The sequence below is a fragment of the Balearica regulorum genome, chromosome 30, assembly GCF_011004875.1.
Source record: "Balearica regulorum gibbericeps isolate bBalReg1 chromosome 30, bBalReg1.pri, whole genome shotgun sequence".
In the NCBI taxonomy this organism is placed as follows: domain Eukaryota; kingdom Metazoa; phylum Chordata; class Aves; order Gruiformes; family Gruidae; genus Balearica; species Balearica regulorum.
In genome coordinates, this window is record NC_046213.1 from 209,353 (window position 1) to 225,508 (window position 16,156).

The window sequence follows — 16,156 nt, forward strand, 5'->3', positions numbered from 1 at the left end:
TTTTTGCGCATGCGTCGAGCCGTGAGGAAGGGAGGGGGCGGCCGCCCCCTCCCTTCCTCACGGCTCGACGCATGCGCACAGCGGCATCGCGGGTGACCGCGCATGCGCACAGAGGTAGTAGCGCCCGGAGCGGCGGCGGCGGCGGCATGTGAGTAGGGGGCGACGGGGGCACCGGGCCGGGCTAGGCCGCACTAGGCCTCACTAGGCCTCGCCGCTCCCTCCCCGTTAATTTTGCTGTCTTCCCGTAGGCAGGCGGCCCTGGAAATCACGGCCCGCTACTGCCGTAACGAGATGGAGCAGTACGGACGGTGCGTGGCCGCCAGCCCGGCCTCTTGGCAAAGCGATTGTCACCGTCTCCGCCTCAGTATGTCCCGCTGCGCCGCCGCCCAGTGAGTGCGGGAGGGTCGGGGTCGGGGCTGGGCCTACTGGGTTGGAGCTCAGGCTGGTTGGGGTCTGTCAGGGTTGGGGCCTGTCAGGGTTGGGGCCTGTCAGGGTTGGGGTCTGTCTGGGTTGGGGTCTGTCTGTCAGGGTTGGGGTCTGTCAGGGTTGGGGCCTGTCTGTCAGGGTTGGGGCCTGTCAGTCAGGGTTGGGGTCTGTCAGTCAGGGTTGGGGCCTGTCAGTCAGGGTTGGGGCCTGTCAGTCAGGGTTGGGGCCTGTCTGTCAGGGTTGGGGTCTGTCTGTCAGGGTTGGGGCCTGTCAGTCAGGGTTGGGGTCTGTCAGTCAGGGTTGGGGTCTGTCAGTCAGGGTTGGGGTCTGTCAGTCAGGGTTGGGGCCTGTCAGTCAGGGTTGGGGTCTGTCAGTCAGGGTTGGGGTCTGTCAGTCAGGGTTGGGGCCTGTCAGTCAGGGTTGGGGTCTGTCAGGGTTGGGGTCTGTCTGTCAGGGTTGGGGTCTGTCTGTCAGGGTTGGGGTCTGTCTGTCAGGGTTGGGGTCTGTCTGTCAGGGTTGGGGCCTGTCTGTCAGGGTTGGGGCCTGTCTGTCAGGGTTGGGGTCTGTCAGTCAGGGTTGGGGCCTGTCAGTCAGGGTTGGGGCCTGTCAGTCAGGGTTGGGGTCTGTCTGTCAGGGTTGGGGCCTGTCAGTCAGGGTTGGGGTCTGTCAGGGTTGGGGTCTGTCAGGGTTGGGGTCTGTCTGTCAGGGTTGGGGCCTGTCAGTCAGGGTTGGGGCCTGTCTGTCAGGGTTGGGGCCTGTCAGTCAGGGTTGGGGCCTGTCAGTCAGGGTTGGGGTCTGTCTGTCAGGGTTGGGGCCTGTCAGTCAGGGTTGGGGTCTGTCTGTCAGGGTTGGGGTCTGTCAGTCAGGGTTGGGGTCTGTCAGTCAGGGTTGGGGTCTGTCTGTCAGGGTTGGGGTCTGTCAGTCAGGGTTGGGGTCTGTCAGTCAGGGTTGGGGCCTGTCTGTCAGGGTTGGGGCCTGTCTGTCAGGGTTGGGGCCTGTCTGTCAGGGTTGGGGTCTGTCAGTCAGGGTTGGGGCCTGTCAGTCAGGGTTGGGGCCTGTCTGTCAGGGTTGGGGCCTGTCTGTCAGGGTTGGGGCCTGTCAGTCAGGGTTGGGGCCTGTCTGTCAGGGTTGGGGCCTGTCAGTCAGGGTTGGGGCCTGTCAGTCAGGGTTGGGGCCTGTCAGTCAGGGTTGGGGCCTGTCAGTCAGGGTTGGGGCCTGTCAGTCAGGGTTGGGGTCTGTCAGTCAGGGTTGGGGCCTGTCAGTCAGGGTTGGGGTCTGTCAGGGTTGGGGTCTGTCAGGGTTGGGGTCTGTCAGGGTTGGGCCCAACCAGTTCCCGTTGGAGCTGAGGGCCCATTGTTTTTTCGCAGCCCGATCGTGCAGCAGATCCGCCAGCATTGCGCGGAGCCGTTCGCCGCCTTCGAGCAGTGCTTGAAGGAGAACCAAGCCTCCGTCGTGAACTGCAGTGACCACGTCAACGCTTTCCTGCTCTGCGCTGACCGGGTGAAGCTCTCCACGTGAGGTGAGTGTCGGGATGCGGAGAGGAGTCGCTTTCCCTCGAGACCTGCGGTCTGGAGCCCTCCTGCTCCTTGTGAGCCACTTATTTAACCGGCCGGAGTGGAATAGTACAGCCCAGAACAGACACAGACCCGCTTTTTTGTCCCTCCAGCATTCCCTTCCTGTCTCAGAAAAATATAGAGCACAACCAGGAAGTTTTATTTGGGCTAAAAGTGTGGTAATTCATTGGCGTGGATTCTCAGGGGCTGTGGGTGATGTGTGTGTGTGGCCGTTATGGACGGGAACACAGCAGCGTATTTCTCCCAAACGGGTCGGTGATTCTCAGTATTGGGCTAAGCCGATACCCCGCGGCAAAAAACTCTGGGAGAAAAGCAACATTGCTGAGGTAAAGTCATGATTTTTGTCCAATTATTTGGACAATTAATTAACCTGGTCATCGGTTAATTACACAGAACGGTTTTGTTGGCGTAGGTGAGCTTGTACACATCTATAGAGCAACGTTAAAGTTAAGAACGTGTTACTGAGCATATAGAAATCACCTGGATGTGACGTAGTCCCGTGTCCCGACGTGGTAAGCCGCTGTACCTCATAACTAGGGTGCTGCGTGCGCACGGAGCCTACCTGATGCTTTTATTTGTGCTGGTTTTTTCACAGGGGAGCCTTGGAATTAAAACTCATCTTCAGGAGTGAATGAAAAGTCTTTCTGTACCCTGGAGTATCGTTCCAACGCTTGGTTGGGTTGGTTTTTTTCCCCTCTGAAAAACGAAGCGCAGCCCCGCGATGGGGATTTCTTGGTTCTGGTCGCACTACGCTTGTCTTCAGCAGGCAGCCGGACTCTGACCGGGATGTCAGAGCGTTCCTGATCCGTCGGCACTTGTGTGCTGATAGTGCTGCTGAGTTACCTCGAAAAATTTTAAATAAATCACAGCACTATGTTGAAGCGACAGCGAAGGATCAGCAGCAACCTGCAGATGTGCTTGAAAAAGAACGAAAAGCTAAAATCAGCCCTTACCTCTTTTTCTGCAGTCCGTTCTTCCACAGTTCCTTTGATAATTAAGCAGAATGTTTTCCTTTGCCCCAATAAAAAAAAAATTAATCCACTTTTCAAGATCCAAAGCCAGTTCTGGCTTTTCCCACCGATGGTGGAATCTGCTCTCTGAGCCGAACCGACTACGGGGACCTTCCTGTGACCGTAAACATCCCCACGTGAAAACGTCCTCTGCGGCTCCCAGTTTTGGGGCTGCTGTGAGGGGTTGTAGCCCCGGGCCTTCTGCTGGGTCAGAACAGCAGAGGGAGTCTTCCCGCCGGCAGAGACGGCAGAAAAACTGCGGATTTGGGAGCACCGACCGCTCTATCGACAGCGCAAGGAGAGATCTTCCAGTGCAGGGGTGCGGAGGGGCACCTCGTTCTTACACGGGGGAACAAAGAGCCCCGCTCTAAGGAGAGGTTGTTTCTGGGCTGTAATTAGTAGGGAAAAAAGAAATTAAAACGATAAGAAACAATAGATGGTGTAACGAGGAGTGGATTAAGAGCTGGGGCTCACGGGATCTGTGAGCGCTTTTGTGGAGGGAGAGTTTGGGTCTGCTCTGGTGTGCCGTGTCCGAAAAATCACCGCTCGGTGTGTTGTCTGTTAAGCGGGACTGAGAATCTCTCCCAGCAGAAGTTTAAAGCTTGGGAAGCCCTTGGGGCACTGGAGAGCAGGTACGAGGAAGGAGAAATGAGCTTCTGCCACCTAGTTACACAAACGCAGCTTCAGAGGAGCAGCTTTGCTGCTCTCCGAAGTAGGAGCTTCGTTTTTCCGGAAGAGTTACAGGGAACCATAAACCAAAATTTTCCAGAAGCGCGCAGGGAACAGATAACACGCAGAAACGATTGTGTACAGCGCCAGCAGAATCTTTTCTCTGAAGGCGCAGCACAGCTTTCCTGCGGTTGTGAGGTTGGGTTTTTTAAGAGAGGGTGAGGCACGGACCGGGAAACTTGGCTTTGACCTGGTTCCCAGGGGTTCATACCCCTTTCCTGGGACACATTAATCCTTCTGCGCGTTCCAGCCAGGCGTAAGTCCAAGCGTTCGCCTTTGAGCCTGTGGCGGTTGGCAAACGTCGCTTGGCATTTTCCAATTGGGCAGAGTTTTAACTCCTTTGGGGAGAGGGACAGATTTAAGTCGATCTATTCCAGCTTCTAGCAGAGCCCGAATCGCGAAGCTGGCTGTCGGCGTTGCTGTTGTCTGTCTCGCAGAGGTGGCCGCGTTTCAGCGGCGATGGGAACGCGTGGAGGTGCTGGGGTTCACGTCTAAAAACATCTGTGCGCGCTTGCAGAAGACTCTCTTGTTTCCTTTTATCAAATGGTGCGCCTTTGAAACGTAAAGAGTCGTTTTTATCTTCCGGCAGAAGAGTTGGGAGAAAAAAGGTGGCGGTAGCTGTGCTTCAAAGTGAATTTAGAGGTGGGGCAAGTGCTACCGGAAAAGGGGGAGAAATCTATTTTTAGTGAGTCTTTTGAGTTTTATTTATACTGGGCAGCACCCCATTCGTCAGAAACGTCTGCGGTGTGAATAGCTTTATTAAGGATGCCGTTAGACGGGAGCGAAGGTGCTTTACATGTTGTTGACATTGTATTGAAATGTCAGCCTGTCAGCAGAAAAGCCATTTTTCATTACGTTTAAGGTGCGCTGGGCCCCCTCTTAAGCCCAGTTATGCCTCCTCCTCCTCAGGAGCCTGAGCCACTCGATTATTACTTGCTCTTACGTGTTAACCGCTGAGCTGCCAGGCACTTGGTGTTGTCATCGATGAGCCAAACTCGCACAGAATTCGGTTAACTTGTTAATTAGGGAGAGGAAGATGCTCCTCCCCCCCGTTTCCATCTCTTTCGCAGAGGGAAATGCTTTCTGAGAAGCTATTAGTGAGGCAGCTGCAAGTTTTATTGCGAAGAAAGAATTTACGTCGTTCGCTGTGTGTGTAATGTAAATGTAAAATAATTTTGTGTAGCGGAGAATGAGGACGGAACCTTCCCGTGGAGGGAAGTGTTGCGGTGATGGTCGCTCCCTGAAATCGTTGCCTTCCTCAGTTTACCAGCTCCTTTGGAAAAGTTTTTCGGTTAAATCAATTGTAGCCCTGGCAAATTTGGCAAATCCCTTTGTGAAAAGTGAAGGGAATACCAGCAGTTTTCTTTCCTTCGACTGGATGTGCCAGATAACGGCTGGAAGAAGCCAGAGGGCATTCTCTTGGCCTCGAAGGAATCTGTGGCTATATGTGCATATACGTATCGCTGGAATAAAATCGGAGTGGCAGTTACAGCTGTTTCTGGCCTTGACAAACGCAAGGGCTGCGGATCTGACTTGCTCGGAGTTGGAAACAAGGCAAAGCCGTTACACAGGGTGAGCAAGCGCCCTGCGAATGTCGGGAAAAGCTGTTCTTTCCAAGTCCAGCTGTTGGTTTTTCGGTCCTGTCACTGGAAATATATTTAGTAGTAAAAGCTAAAAGGAGCAGCGGTTGCACCAGTATCTTTCACAGGGTGTGGGCTGGCAAGGGAGACCTCTGAAAACCTGAGAATTAAACAAGAATTAGGAACCCAGGAAGCGTTCTCTTCATTTCTTGTACCGCAGGATTATGATACTGTCTCGTACCTCCTGGTTTGATTAGGACAGGATCATGGAAGCAAGTGCAGGAAGCCGTTAGGACAGTTACCGGCATAAAGCTAAACAAGGGGGGAAAAAAAGTCCTCGGGCAGTCAATCAAACTGGCAGGTTCAGCTTTATCTCCAAAGGCTGCAAAGAGATTCAGCTAAATTAATGCCAAGTGCCTGAAATCAATAAGTGAATAAGCCTGTATTTCCCAGAGTGGGAGTCTTGAGCCGGGGGCGGGGGGGAATAGAGCAGGATTCGGATAGATTGGTCCTCTCGCATCCTCCCCCACGCAAACCAGACCGAAATAAAGACTAAGGCCCTGCGGTACCCAGGAGAAGAACCCGAAGGAGCCGGTTCTGAGGTGGCTGAGAACCGTTGGGAGCAGTGTGGGACTCGTGTGGGTGTGCTCGCTTGGGGGTTAATTCCTGTAAAGGATCCTTCGTTCGCACAAGTCTTTTTCTGTCATTACAGCCTGTGTCTTGTCTTCTGGCATGGGCTTTGCCGTCCTCTCCTTGGTTTCCACCTCCTGGTTCTGGGTTTTCTCCACTTTTAATGGTTCTCGACTCTTGTTTTCAGTCAAATGTGCGTTTAGGCTGGTAGTTAAGGAAACTGGATGCCTTTTTTTTTTTTTTCTTTTTTAACTTACCCCCTGTCTTTCTGTGTGGCCTTGGAAGCTAGTCGTGACGTGTTCTGTGTCTCTGTTTACTCATCTCTGAAATAAATAACACCTACTTGGCTGGGGAGTAATGAGGGATAATTAATTAATGCATGCAAGGAGTTTTGAGGTCCTTAACTAAGAGAAAGCCAAGGATCATTAGGTTAGTTAATTCTCTGCTTTGTTTTCCCTCCGTTTCTTCTCGGTTTAGATCTCTCAGAATGTAAAGTTAAGCGTGTCAAGACTTTTTTCAGCCTGTTGCTTTAACTCTTGTTGATGTCACTTTTCCTTTCAAGTGGAACTTTAAAACCAATAAGGTAAATTACACACGATCCTAGAACGAGGAACTAACAAAAACATCTCTTTAATTTTTCATCCAGAAAATATTCTCGTTTTACACTCTGCTTCTCTTACTTAAAGGAACCATAAATCAGCGTGTTCCTTTGGTGTTTGCAGTCACAGGGAGAGATTTAGTGCTGCTGGCAGGCCCGGCTCTGAAATGGGCAACTGTCGAGGGCAGAGCGCTGTACGGAGCCACATTCCATTCACACACACGGTTGCTTTCCTTGGCTGTCATCCAGATGATTTTTTTGTTGTTGTTTTTTGAGTCGCTTGTGAGCACGAGGGAAATTGTGTGGGCAGAGGGGAACGTTTTTCATCTCCTGGTCAGTCTGTCACCTTGACTCACTTTTATTCACTTTTATTCTCCTGCCTGCAAAGACGGGAGAGAAACATAACTTGAGAGAGCGGTGGGCATTCCCACCCCCTCCTTTCTCGGCAAATAACGTTCTCACCCCTGCGGTACCCGTGAGACTCGATTCACCGATACCCATAGGTGCTTTGGGATGCACGGCGACGCCCTTAGGTCGCCAAAGGGTCCCGTCCCTCCTGCGTACGTACACCAAGCTGCTTCTGCCTCTTCCCGCTGGCACTCCTGTCGCCGTCTCCCCAAGTCTCTTGTCGCTACGAGAAGCAAGATGCGGTTGGGAGTGGATTCGCCTGCCCGAGAGTGGCTGAACCTGCCGATGCTAAAAGCAGCTGTAGCCTTTGGTAAGAGAAGCAGCAGGACTTGCGTGGCAAGCCCGGAACTTTCCGGGCTCTGAGAGCGTCGGCTGCGGTGCCGGTGTCCACCTTTCTGATTTCTGCTCGCTTCGGGCAGAATCTGGCCCCAGAATTGGAGAGCACCTGCAACGCCGCGTACCCTCAGCTATAGGGGATGAACCTCATCACTGGCTCTTGAACTTGAACTCCCTTGTCACCGTCAGGCTCTGTTCCGTCAGCAGCTCTGGGTCTAGTCTCACTTTTCACCGTATTTATTTATTTATTCACGTTGGGATTCTAGTTCCTCTTGCAGCTAACTCCCTCCTGCTACCGAGTTTGCTGACTCCATTAAGGTATGAAGGGCCGCCGACACTAGGTCTCCTTTGCTCCAGGATACCTAGTATTCCTGGGAATACTAATGTTCCCGGGATAGCTAGTATTCCTGGGAAAGGAATTGGGTGGGCTGTCCTCCTGAGGAGCCCAGGCCACCCTCTGTGGGGCTGCAGGGAGCCGGCTGACTGCTCGTGCGTGCAGTTTGTCTGCCTGTGCTGAGGCAAGCTTCAGATTTCCACTTAGTTTGCTTTTTTTTTTTTTTATTTTCAAATGTACATGCAAAAAAAAAAACAAAAAAAAACCAAAACCCAAACCATCGGCACATCACAGCACTGGATCACAAGGAAGAAAGGGTGGGGGTTTCAGTGGGTGAAGCTGGCTCTGGTATTTGGGAGAAACATCGATTTGCACATAGTTCACTGTTACATTCTCTTAAAACTTAATCTAAACTGAGACCGTCTCTAGTGCAAGAGCCTCTAAAAAGAACATACAGCTTTAGGAGTTTTTTCCGTTTCGTTTCTTAAGGGCGGGTGACCACCCAACAAAGGTGGGAGTCACCCAGCTGCAGCAGCTCGGTCTAGAACTCGTCTATCTGGGCAAACATATGTCATAAATAGCCGTTTCTGCCAAAGGCTCCCCCTTCCCTCATAAAAAGAAATGTCAAAGTGTCTGTAAACTATGTACACGACTGCCTTCTGGGGAGAGACATCGATACCGAGAGCAAAGGAAAGTCCAGCTACGGAACCTGGCGCTGCAAACGCAACGGGAAGTGACTGCACATCAGCACGGGTCGCGTTCACACAGCTTTATTAAAGGTGAGGCAACGGTGGGGTGATCTTTAGAAGGGCCGTGGTTCTGTTACACGGCATTCCGTGTGTCAGTTCCGAGAAGGCGAAAAAGTCCTGATAAAAAGCAAAATGCATCAGGACCGCGTCTCCTTTCATCCCCCAATCCAGGATTATGTAGTTGCTGGGAATCTTCCTCCGTAACTGCAGACAGCGAAAATTAACCTTTTCTTTTTCATTGGAGAGGCGAGACACCTTTGAAATCAGACTGGCAAGCCTGCGGAGGCTTAGAAGTAAAACATCACATACGGGAACATCAGTCAGGCAAGTTCTCGGGTCTGGACTCGCAACTCTGGAGATCCAAGATTTAAAAGGAAGTCATTATTTCCTTTTGGAGTTGTCTGCCAGTCTTTCAGTTCAAATAGAGAAGGGAAGGGTAGTTCTGGAGGACCGTATTCCTTCAGCGGACGTGCTGTAAGCGGGCTCATGGGAAAACCTGACCTTTCCAGGAATACCAGCTGTCCTTCACCCATAGAAAGAGCCAAATCCCAGACTTGGGTCCTAGGTAGGAGAATAAAGAGTTTCCCTTTGGTAATAATTCAGATTTCCATTCTCTGCTCTCTCTTTCTTGCCCTTTTTGGGGGTTAGCGTTACTGCCCACCTGCTTCTGGTAACGTGGCACGATGGTGGGCGGAGAAAACAGATTATTCCTGCCGATGCGCGGCGGGGACGTGCTTTTCTCTTGCCCGAGTCCTGATGTCACCCCCCCGGGTTGCTCTCAAAGCGAAAACCTCTTGGAGCTAAGCGACTTGGCAGGGACGCGTTGTAGGATAATGCAATCCAGTTCCTTTCTCTCGTCGCTTGGTGGGAAGCGAGGCGCTAGGATGCCTTCGGTGAAGTGAGTCAGGGTGGGAAATCCCGCTCTGGACAGACCTACGGAGCAAGGGCTTTCTAGCAGAAATATTTTTAGAGGAAAAGCATTTCACTTTGCTGTTTTAAAAAAAGAAACAAACAGAAATTAGTGTGGCCAGCAGCTGTGATTTTGTGAGAGTAAGTCTTTGTTCTGTCCGTACAGGGAGTAGAACTGTCCCGTTAGAGAAAGACAGACAGACAGACGTAAAGGCGATAGATAACTCACTGTGGGTGTGTTACACTTCTCTTGGCATCCTTGAACGTGAGAGAAGATAAATATTCTGCTGTTTTTGAAGCAGATACTCGAGCACAGCCGTTTCAATCAGAGGCCAAACTACTGCGCGTTCCTGAAATGTCAAACGTTAAAAAAACCCCGTCCTGGCCTGACTGACTGCCAACCATGTAGAAAACCTCCGAGGCAGCAGTGGCATCCTTTAGAGATGCCTCAGGACCTCGGATTTTACTGTTGAAAATTAACCTCGTCCCATGAAGCCCGCACATCTGGATTGGGAAATGAGGCAAAACAGCGCAGCGAGCAGCTCGGCTGCAAGCAAGACTTAAATAAACCGAGTTCTTGTGGGAAGGGGCACCTCCTACTTCTAGGAGCAGCTCTGGTTCGCTTGGCCAGTCTTTGTTTGCAGGACATAATGCTCAAAAGCTTAAACACCGGACAAACTGCTAAAGTTACAGCTAAACAACATCATACCGTCGATCTACTCGTGGCTAGGAAAAAGGAGAGAGGCGATCCAAAGTCCTCCAGGCTGTGAAAGGTCTCCATGAATTAGTGCTTACGTGTGTGACGGACCTAGCTGCCTCTTCCGTTGTGCAGTGCTCAAGGAATGTCTCTGAAGGTCTCAGTCTCGTTTCTTCCCCCTCACCCTCATTCTAAATTTGAAGCAGCATCCATCCGAGATACTCGTGAAGAGCTGGGAGCTTTTCTATGGTCAGGATGTGAAGTAGGAGCTCTGCATGGAGTAGAGTCGGTCAATGGGGTTGCCCACGCGGGCTTGGAGGAGGTTGGCTTCGGCCGTGGACAGCAGGCAGTCTCCCAGGTGGCTGATGCCGTCGCTGTCCATATCGTGAAACACTCCTTCCGAGTCTGGAAGAGGAAGGAAAAGGAAACGAGCGTGAACGTGGCGCGAGCGTGTCCCGCGGGGAGCCGCAGCACAGAAAAAGGGTGACAGCAGGGCCGCGGTTCACCACAAGCCGTGGTCAGCGGGGCTGCTATGAGGTGGGCCCCACGCACAGGGCCAGCTTTAGGCGTAACTCTTTCCTCCCTCCCCCAAATATCTCACGTCGGATGGAGGGAAGACCCCAACCTCGCTCCCCGGACCCCTAGCAGAGCTCAGTCTGCGGCTCTGGCCTCGCCAAACTTCTGAGAAAGGCTCAGCACGAAGTCCGAGTCCTGCAGAGCGCCCGCTGCTGCTGGCTTCGTCAGCAGCCACGAGCGGAGTTGGCTTTTCATGACTTGGGACTGCTACGTGGAGGTTCCGTGCAGAGAGGGGGCAATCCCCACACCGCTCGCCTACCGTAGGGGTGCAGATGATCTCCCGGCAGCTGGGGCGGCGTCAGCCCTTGTCTGTACAAGTCTGTGCTGTAGCCGTTCTGATCCAGGGGCAGGAGCTGCTGCTGGGGGATCCGGGGGTAGGGGACCATCAGCCCATCCAGGCCGTGAACGCTCGCGCCGTCTAAAAACACAACCCGCGGGATGGGTTGAAGCAAAAGGTGCGCGGCGCTGTCGCGGTAACGCTATTCGCGGGCGCTGCAGCAATGTTCGGTGGTCTGAGTCTGGACCAGCACGGCGTGGCGCTAGGCTCCGTGCGTACGTCCAGCAGAATAACGCCCCGTCGTCTTCTCAAAAAGAGATGCTGCATCACGAGTAGCCGGGCATTACCTCGCTCCTCCAGCTTGCGGTTACCCCCATCTGTACACCAACGCAGTTACAACCCGTACGCTTTTTCCTAACCTCTCCCTGCGCACCTTCTCTCTCAAATCCGTCCGAGTCGGTCCCCTCCATCCCAGCCCGCGGCCCCTCGCGCTGTCGCCGTGCGCGGCGGCTCCTCACCTTCGCTGTCGTCGTTGCTCTGCCTGCTGTTGCGACCGGTCCCTCTCCCGGTCCCTAAGCGAGGGTTGCCCAGCTGATCTTGCTCCTGCTGTTGCTGCTGCTGCTGTTGTTGCCTGCGAGCGATCTTCTTCATCTGCAAGGAGGACGGAGACCCCGATTTGAGGCTCAAACTGAGAGAGGAGAGGGGGGTTAACGCAGCAGCGGACCGCTGCCGCCTGCGATTCGCAGAGACCGAGCCCTGCCGTGATATCGCCCTGCTCAGACTCCTCTGGGTGACTCCGCCGCGGTCAATGTTCTCTGCAGTCCTCCCTGCCCGAGAAACGGGGCTGACGGAAAAGGCCGTGTTATCTTTGTGGGAGATGCCGTTTGCAGCTTAAAAAGCAAAGGGCTTTGTTTTACTACGCAGTGGGGTTTTCAAAGCCGTGTATTTTCTGGCTTCACCCCTTAAATTCTGCAAAATTAGGAACGTTTCAACTTTTAGAAGAAAGAAGTGGGAAATCCTTCCAGTCTTTCTATTAGTGAGGGGGGAAAAGGCAAGTAGAAAAGAGTAAAAAAAAAAAACTAAAACCCAACAATGTGAAAAATGTTAAGCCCTGCAAACATCTATAATTAATCAATTTTTGTATTTCTCTTTAAGCTTTTGTTACTGCTGGGTACATGTTGTGGGACTAGGTGGGCCCGTGGACGGTCCTGCGTAGGCGTTCTTCTGTTCTTCTAAACTTTTTTCTCTTTTTTTCTAAGCTATTCTACATTTCCTTTTTAATTGAATGAGCGTGTGTGATATCCCCCAGGTACGCAGAACCCGGGAACCGTCACTCACCTTGGCTCTCTGGTTTTGGAACCAGACCTGGACCACCCGCACGGTCAAGCCCGTCTCGGCTGCCAGCGTCTCTCTCACCTGTCCACGAAACGCAGAGAGCTGAATCAGAACCCAAGTTGCGCTTAAAAGGAACCGAACCAGCGGTTTAGCTGAGCGACCTCCTCGTACCTTTCTGCAAGGTTTTGAGGAAACCTCGAAGGAGGCCTTGAACGCCCGACGCTGCTGCGTGGTGAGGATGGTGCGCGGGCGCTTGGAACGCTTGTGGTCTTTGCTCTCCTCGCCGCCTTTGCCGTGCGAGTGGCTGCCGTCTTCGTCCTCGCTTTTCACTGCAACGGAAGATCGGTAGCGGTGATTCAGCAAAGAACGGCCTTTCTGGGCCAGGGCAAGGAGTCAGAGAAACTTTGGTCAGAGTTTTGCTCCTTCCAAGGTGGGATTTAGAGCAGAAGCGTGGAAGGAAGCCAGCAAAGCTCGCGGACCGAGCTGTGGCTCAGGGGAACGCTGTCGATTCAGAGACGGAGCTGATGGGCCGCCTTGGCCCCATGTCGTCCGTTCTGTAACACCTCAGAGCAGCCCCCCCAAACCTCTCCAGACCAGCCAAGTCCATCTCAGCAGCCTGGTACCCCCTTGGCTGCCTATCGCCAAGGGGAAAAGGTGCCACAACCTCCGCCTACCTCCATCTGCTCCCTCTGAAACCTTCCCTGCAGTTAATCGGGGACCAGGCGGTACCTGCTCTCTACAAGGCTCACCCTGGTTCCCCACCCTCAGCACCTCTCCAGCCCCAGCCCCTCACCAGACTCAGTGGGTGCCGGGCTGATAGCGCTCAGCATCTCCTTCTCCTTCTCATAGTCGCTGCGGCACAGCAGCTGCCCCTCCTTGAGCACAAACTCGTCTCCTCGTTGCAGGCGCCGCTCACACTCGCAGCAGTAGAAGCAGTGAACGTGGTAGACGTTCTCCAGCACCCGCATGATGAGCTCGGAGGGGGCGATCGCCTTCAAGCAGCTGCTGCACTTGGTCTGGAACAACCTGCAAAGAAGGTCCTGGTGGTTTAGACACTTGGGTAGGGAAGATCAGCCCCGGGTTGAGGCTCAGGAAGAAGGGGATGAATGTTTGGAGCTCTGCTAGCACATCCCAGCAAGAAGCGCACATCCCAACTCTGTTTTGGGGCTTTCTGACCTTCCGTAGTACCGGGAAGGAACGTGAACTTGCCCGGCCCAACAGGACAGAGGTCTACGTCCCCTCTTCCTCTCCAGGGCTGGCCAGTGCCTGGCTTTGTTAGGTTGCTCCTAGTGAGAGGACCTCACGGGCCGTCCCCGGGGCCTGGGGGAGCCTTACCCCGGGGAGTCCCACGGGGGAGGCTGTTTGTGCCCCACACCGTGTCCAGAGAGAGAAATAAACAACTGCTGAGCGCCCCGCGTACAGAGCAGATGGTTCTGATGAAGTAATTTGGGATCTAAACAAATGTGAGCAGTGGTGGCTGCCGGCTGACAGCTTCTATTTAGCCACTTGACAAGAGAAAGTAATAAAATAGGGATTAATTAGGCTGTTGTTTAAACACACAGGATCTTCCCCACCAGCAGGGAACTCATAAACTGGGATTGAGAACAAGACTGGGTTAATCCTCCTGGCAAACTCTGTGGAGCAGGATGAAGAGGCTTACAGGGGTGGGCTCATCCCTTCCAAATACCACCATGGATTTGTGCTGTGCGGTGGCTTTCGGCTGAAGTGTCTGGGACATTCCAACTGGAATGGTGTGGGATTTCTCTCTCCTTTGTGTGAGTGCGTTTGCATGCATGTTCCTCTCTCCCTCCCCGTCTCTTTCTCTTCCCCTTTCCTCTTTGTCTTTCTGTAAGACGCACTTGGAAAAATAATAATAATCGAATTTCAGTTGAAAAAGCCAGGAGTAAAGAGCGGCCTTTAAACCACAACTGCTCACTGTCTTACGAAGGAGCAAACTGGGAGCGTGTTCCAGGCACAATCCCAGTCCGAATCTGGGCAGAGTCCAAGTCTGTCCCTTTCCGAACGCCAAGGTCCTTCTGTCGCAGCGGAAGTGAAATAGTAAAAAGAATCAAAAAGACCCAACAGTAGAGCCAGTCTGTGATCGCGGCTACCTGGGACCAGTCCGGAACATGGGACGTATTCCTAAACGTTATTTATGTTCCAGGACTTTAAGCCCAGACGGAAGATAACGGTGATGTAGCCTGACCCCACGTTCTTTGCCACCTGGAGAATCTCGCCCAGCGATCCCGGCCTCGGGGCGGTTTGCTGGTGGCAAGACGCGCTCGCGGCTGGAGGCTCCGGGGAAGCGGGTCTGTCCGCATCCATTTGGAAGAGCTTCCAGAGGCTAACTAGCTCCTCATTCCTTATTTCCAATTTGAATTTTCCTTTATTCCGTGCCCACCAACTAGACTTTATCACGTCTTTTATCTTCCCAAGAACCGCTTATAATTAGTTCTGCCAATTGCGGGTAATCAAACTGTTCTTCTTCCCAGGTTTCTGTCCCTTATCCTTCACCAGCTGCTTTAAGAGCCAGTACTGACTTTTCTTTGCATCTCACCTGGGAGAACTACTGACCCCCAAAGAAAGCTCTGCCTGGCTTTGCTCTCTGCTGTCGTGCAGGTGAATTTGGTGATCCACACGTCGCTCGACTTTGAGACAAGCTAGCCCCAAGCTCCCGTCTGCTCTTGCTGCATCTTTCAGAGACGGGTTTACTCCTGTAGCGTACCCCAGCCACGCCGGTTCCGCCCCAGAGCCCCAAATCCAGGGACGGACACATTAAGCGCATAGACCTGACAAACAGAAGCTTTACTTCGATATCCCGACCCATCTCCAAGTAAGGAACAGGATCGTTTAGGAAAACACTGATGGAAAACCCCCTGTCTTGTTCCACACTTGTATTTTCTTAATTATTTTTATCCGTATCCACACCGGAGCATTCCCTGGGTCCTTTTCTATTTCTAGCCTCAGTGATATTGCTGGTTGCTTGAGGAAAACATCCAGAATATTGCTTAGCCGAGGCAGGCAGAGGGAAGCTTTGAGCGTGACGTGCTTCTAACTGCGAGAGGGATGGAGCAGGACAAGGAAACGCGGGAAGAGATGTCAGAGCTGGGAAAGGAGACCCGTTCACCTGCAAGGCACCCAGCCGATTCCTCCCGCTGCTGTTGGGACGAGGCAGTTAGCAAGCTTTATTTAAAGATGCTGTCATGTGCCACATTTCCACGAAAAGGGCTTTTTTTTTTTTTTTTTTTGCAGCTATCAGGTGAGGGAAGCGCCGTTACTGCGCCGTAACTCAATAACGCTTTTGGCATCGCAAGGCCCGCGCCCTCCCATCTCCCAGCTAAGCCCCGAAAACAAATCCGCTCTGCTTTGTACTAATTGAAGAAAACATTCAGCAAGCAGCTCATAAACACGGTGTCAGCTCGCATTACACAAAATTAAAATTCTCAGCCCCTCCAACACCAGGAATTCCTAAAGAGGCTGGTTTTAATATTGCCTGAATCCGTTTAAGTCAAGGTAATATTGTTTGGGTTGCCATAGGAACAAAACACATCTCCGTTGCTGGCAGTGGGATACGGGGAGGCTTGGGAGGCTGTGCTGCGGACGCGGCTGCTCCGCGTCTAGAAGCGGCTGCCTGCAGAAACTACGCTGAGGGACAGTCCGAAAAATGAGCGCGTGCCCAGGTTCGTAATGAAAAGTGCGTTTAGGACCAGCAGTGACACAAGCGAGGTCTCTGCGTGCTCCCGGAGAAGAGCAGAGCCTCGGCAGCGAGTGCCCGTAACTCACCACGACTGTACCCTCCTCCTTTTGGAAAGACCCTTGTGCCGCCTGAGCCTCACAGCCCACGTGCCTCCGCTTCTGTTTTAACCAGATTTCCCCATGTCCTTACTCAAAAATATCCTCCCCCCGCCCCGAGTTTGGTTTCTGTTCAAGATTTCCTTACGGGAGGTGCAGTCGGGCCGTCAACTTTTATTCCTGCGAACGTTCAGAA

At 52.8% G+C, this 16,156-nt stretch overlaps 2 protein-coding genes across 6 annotated transcripts in view; one reads left to right on the forward strand and one right to left on the reverse strand.

The window, feature by feature from the left end:
• Positions 1 to 74: 74 nt before the first annotated feature.
• The window catches only part of CHCHD5 (coiled-coil-helix-coiled-coil-helix domain containing 5), a 22,306-nt gene continuing 6,224 nt past the window's right edge, over positions 75 to 16,156 (forward strand). For 2 of the 5 annotated variants that reach the window (XR_012832719.1, XR_012832718.1), the window contains exons 1-3: positions 75 to 148; positions 249 to 389; positions 1,794 to 1,949. Coding sequence is in view for 3 of the 5 variants with exons in the window: in XM_075738026.1 (XP_075594141.1) it covers positions 147 to 148; positions 249 to 389; positions 1,794 to 1,944 (294 nt within the window). In the remaining 2 variants the exon portion in view is untranslated. Of the gene's footprint in view, positions 149 to 248; positions 390 to 1,793; positions 1,950 to 2,595; positions 3,437 to 12,142; positions 12,980 to 16,156 lie in introns of those variants that run through there. The other 3 variants (XM_075738026.1, XM_075738025.1, XM_075738027.1) reach the window with 3 other exon arrangements.
• Positions 10,231 to 16,156, reverse strand: part of LOC104635679 (LIM homeobox transcription factor 1-alpha) — a 25,302-nt gene continuing 19,376 nt past the window's right edge. Inside the window, exons 4-9 of the mRNA XM_075738024.1 lie at positions 12,962 to 13,194; positions 12,340 to 12,497; positions 12,172 to 12,249; positions 11,352 to 11,484; positions 10,816 to 10,974; positions 10,231 to 10,385 (exon numbers count right to left, since the gene is read on the reverse strand). Of these exons, the coding sequence (XP_075594139.1) occupies positions 10,231 to 10,385; positions 10,816 to 10,974; positions 11,352 to 11,484; positions 12,172 to 12,249; positions 12,340 to 12,497; positions 12,962 to 13,194 (916 nt within the window). The remainder of the gene's footprint in view (positions 10,386 to 10,815; positions 10,975 to 11,351; positions 11,485 to 12,171; positions 12,250 to 12,339; positions 12,498 to 12,961; positions 13,195 to 16,156) is intronic.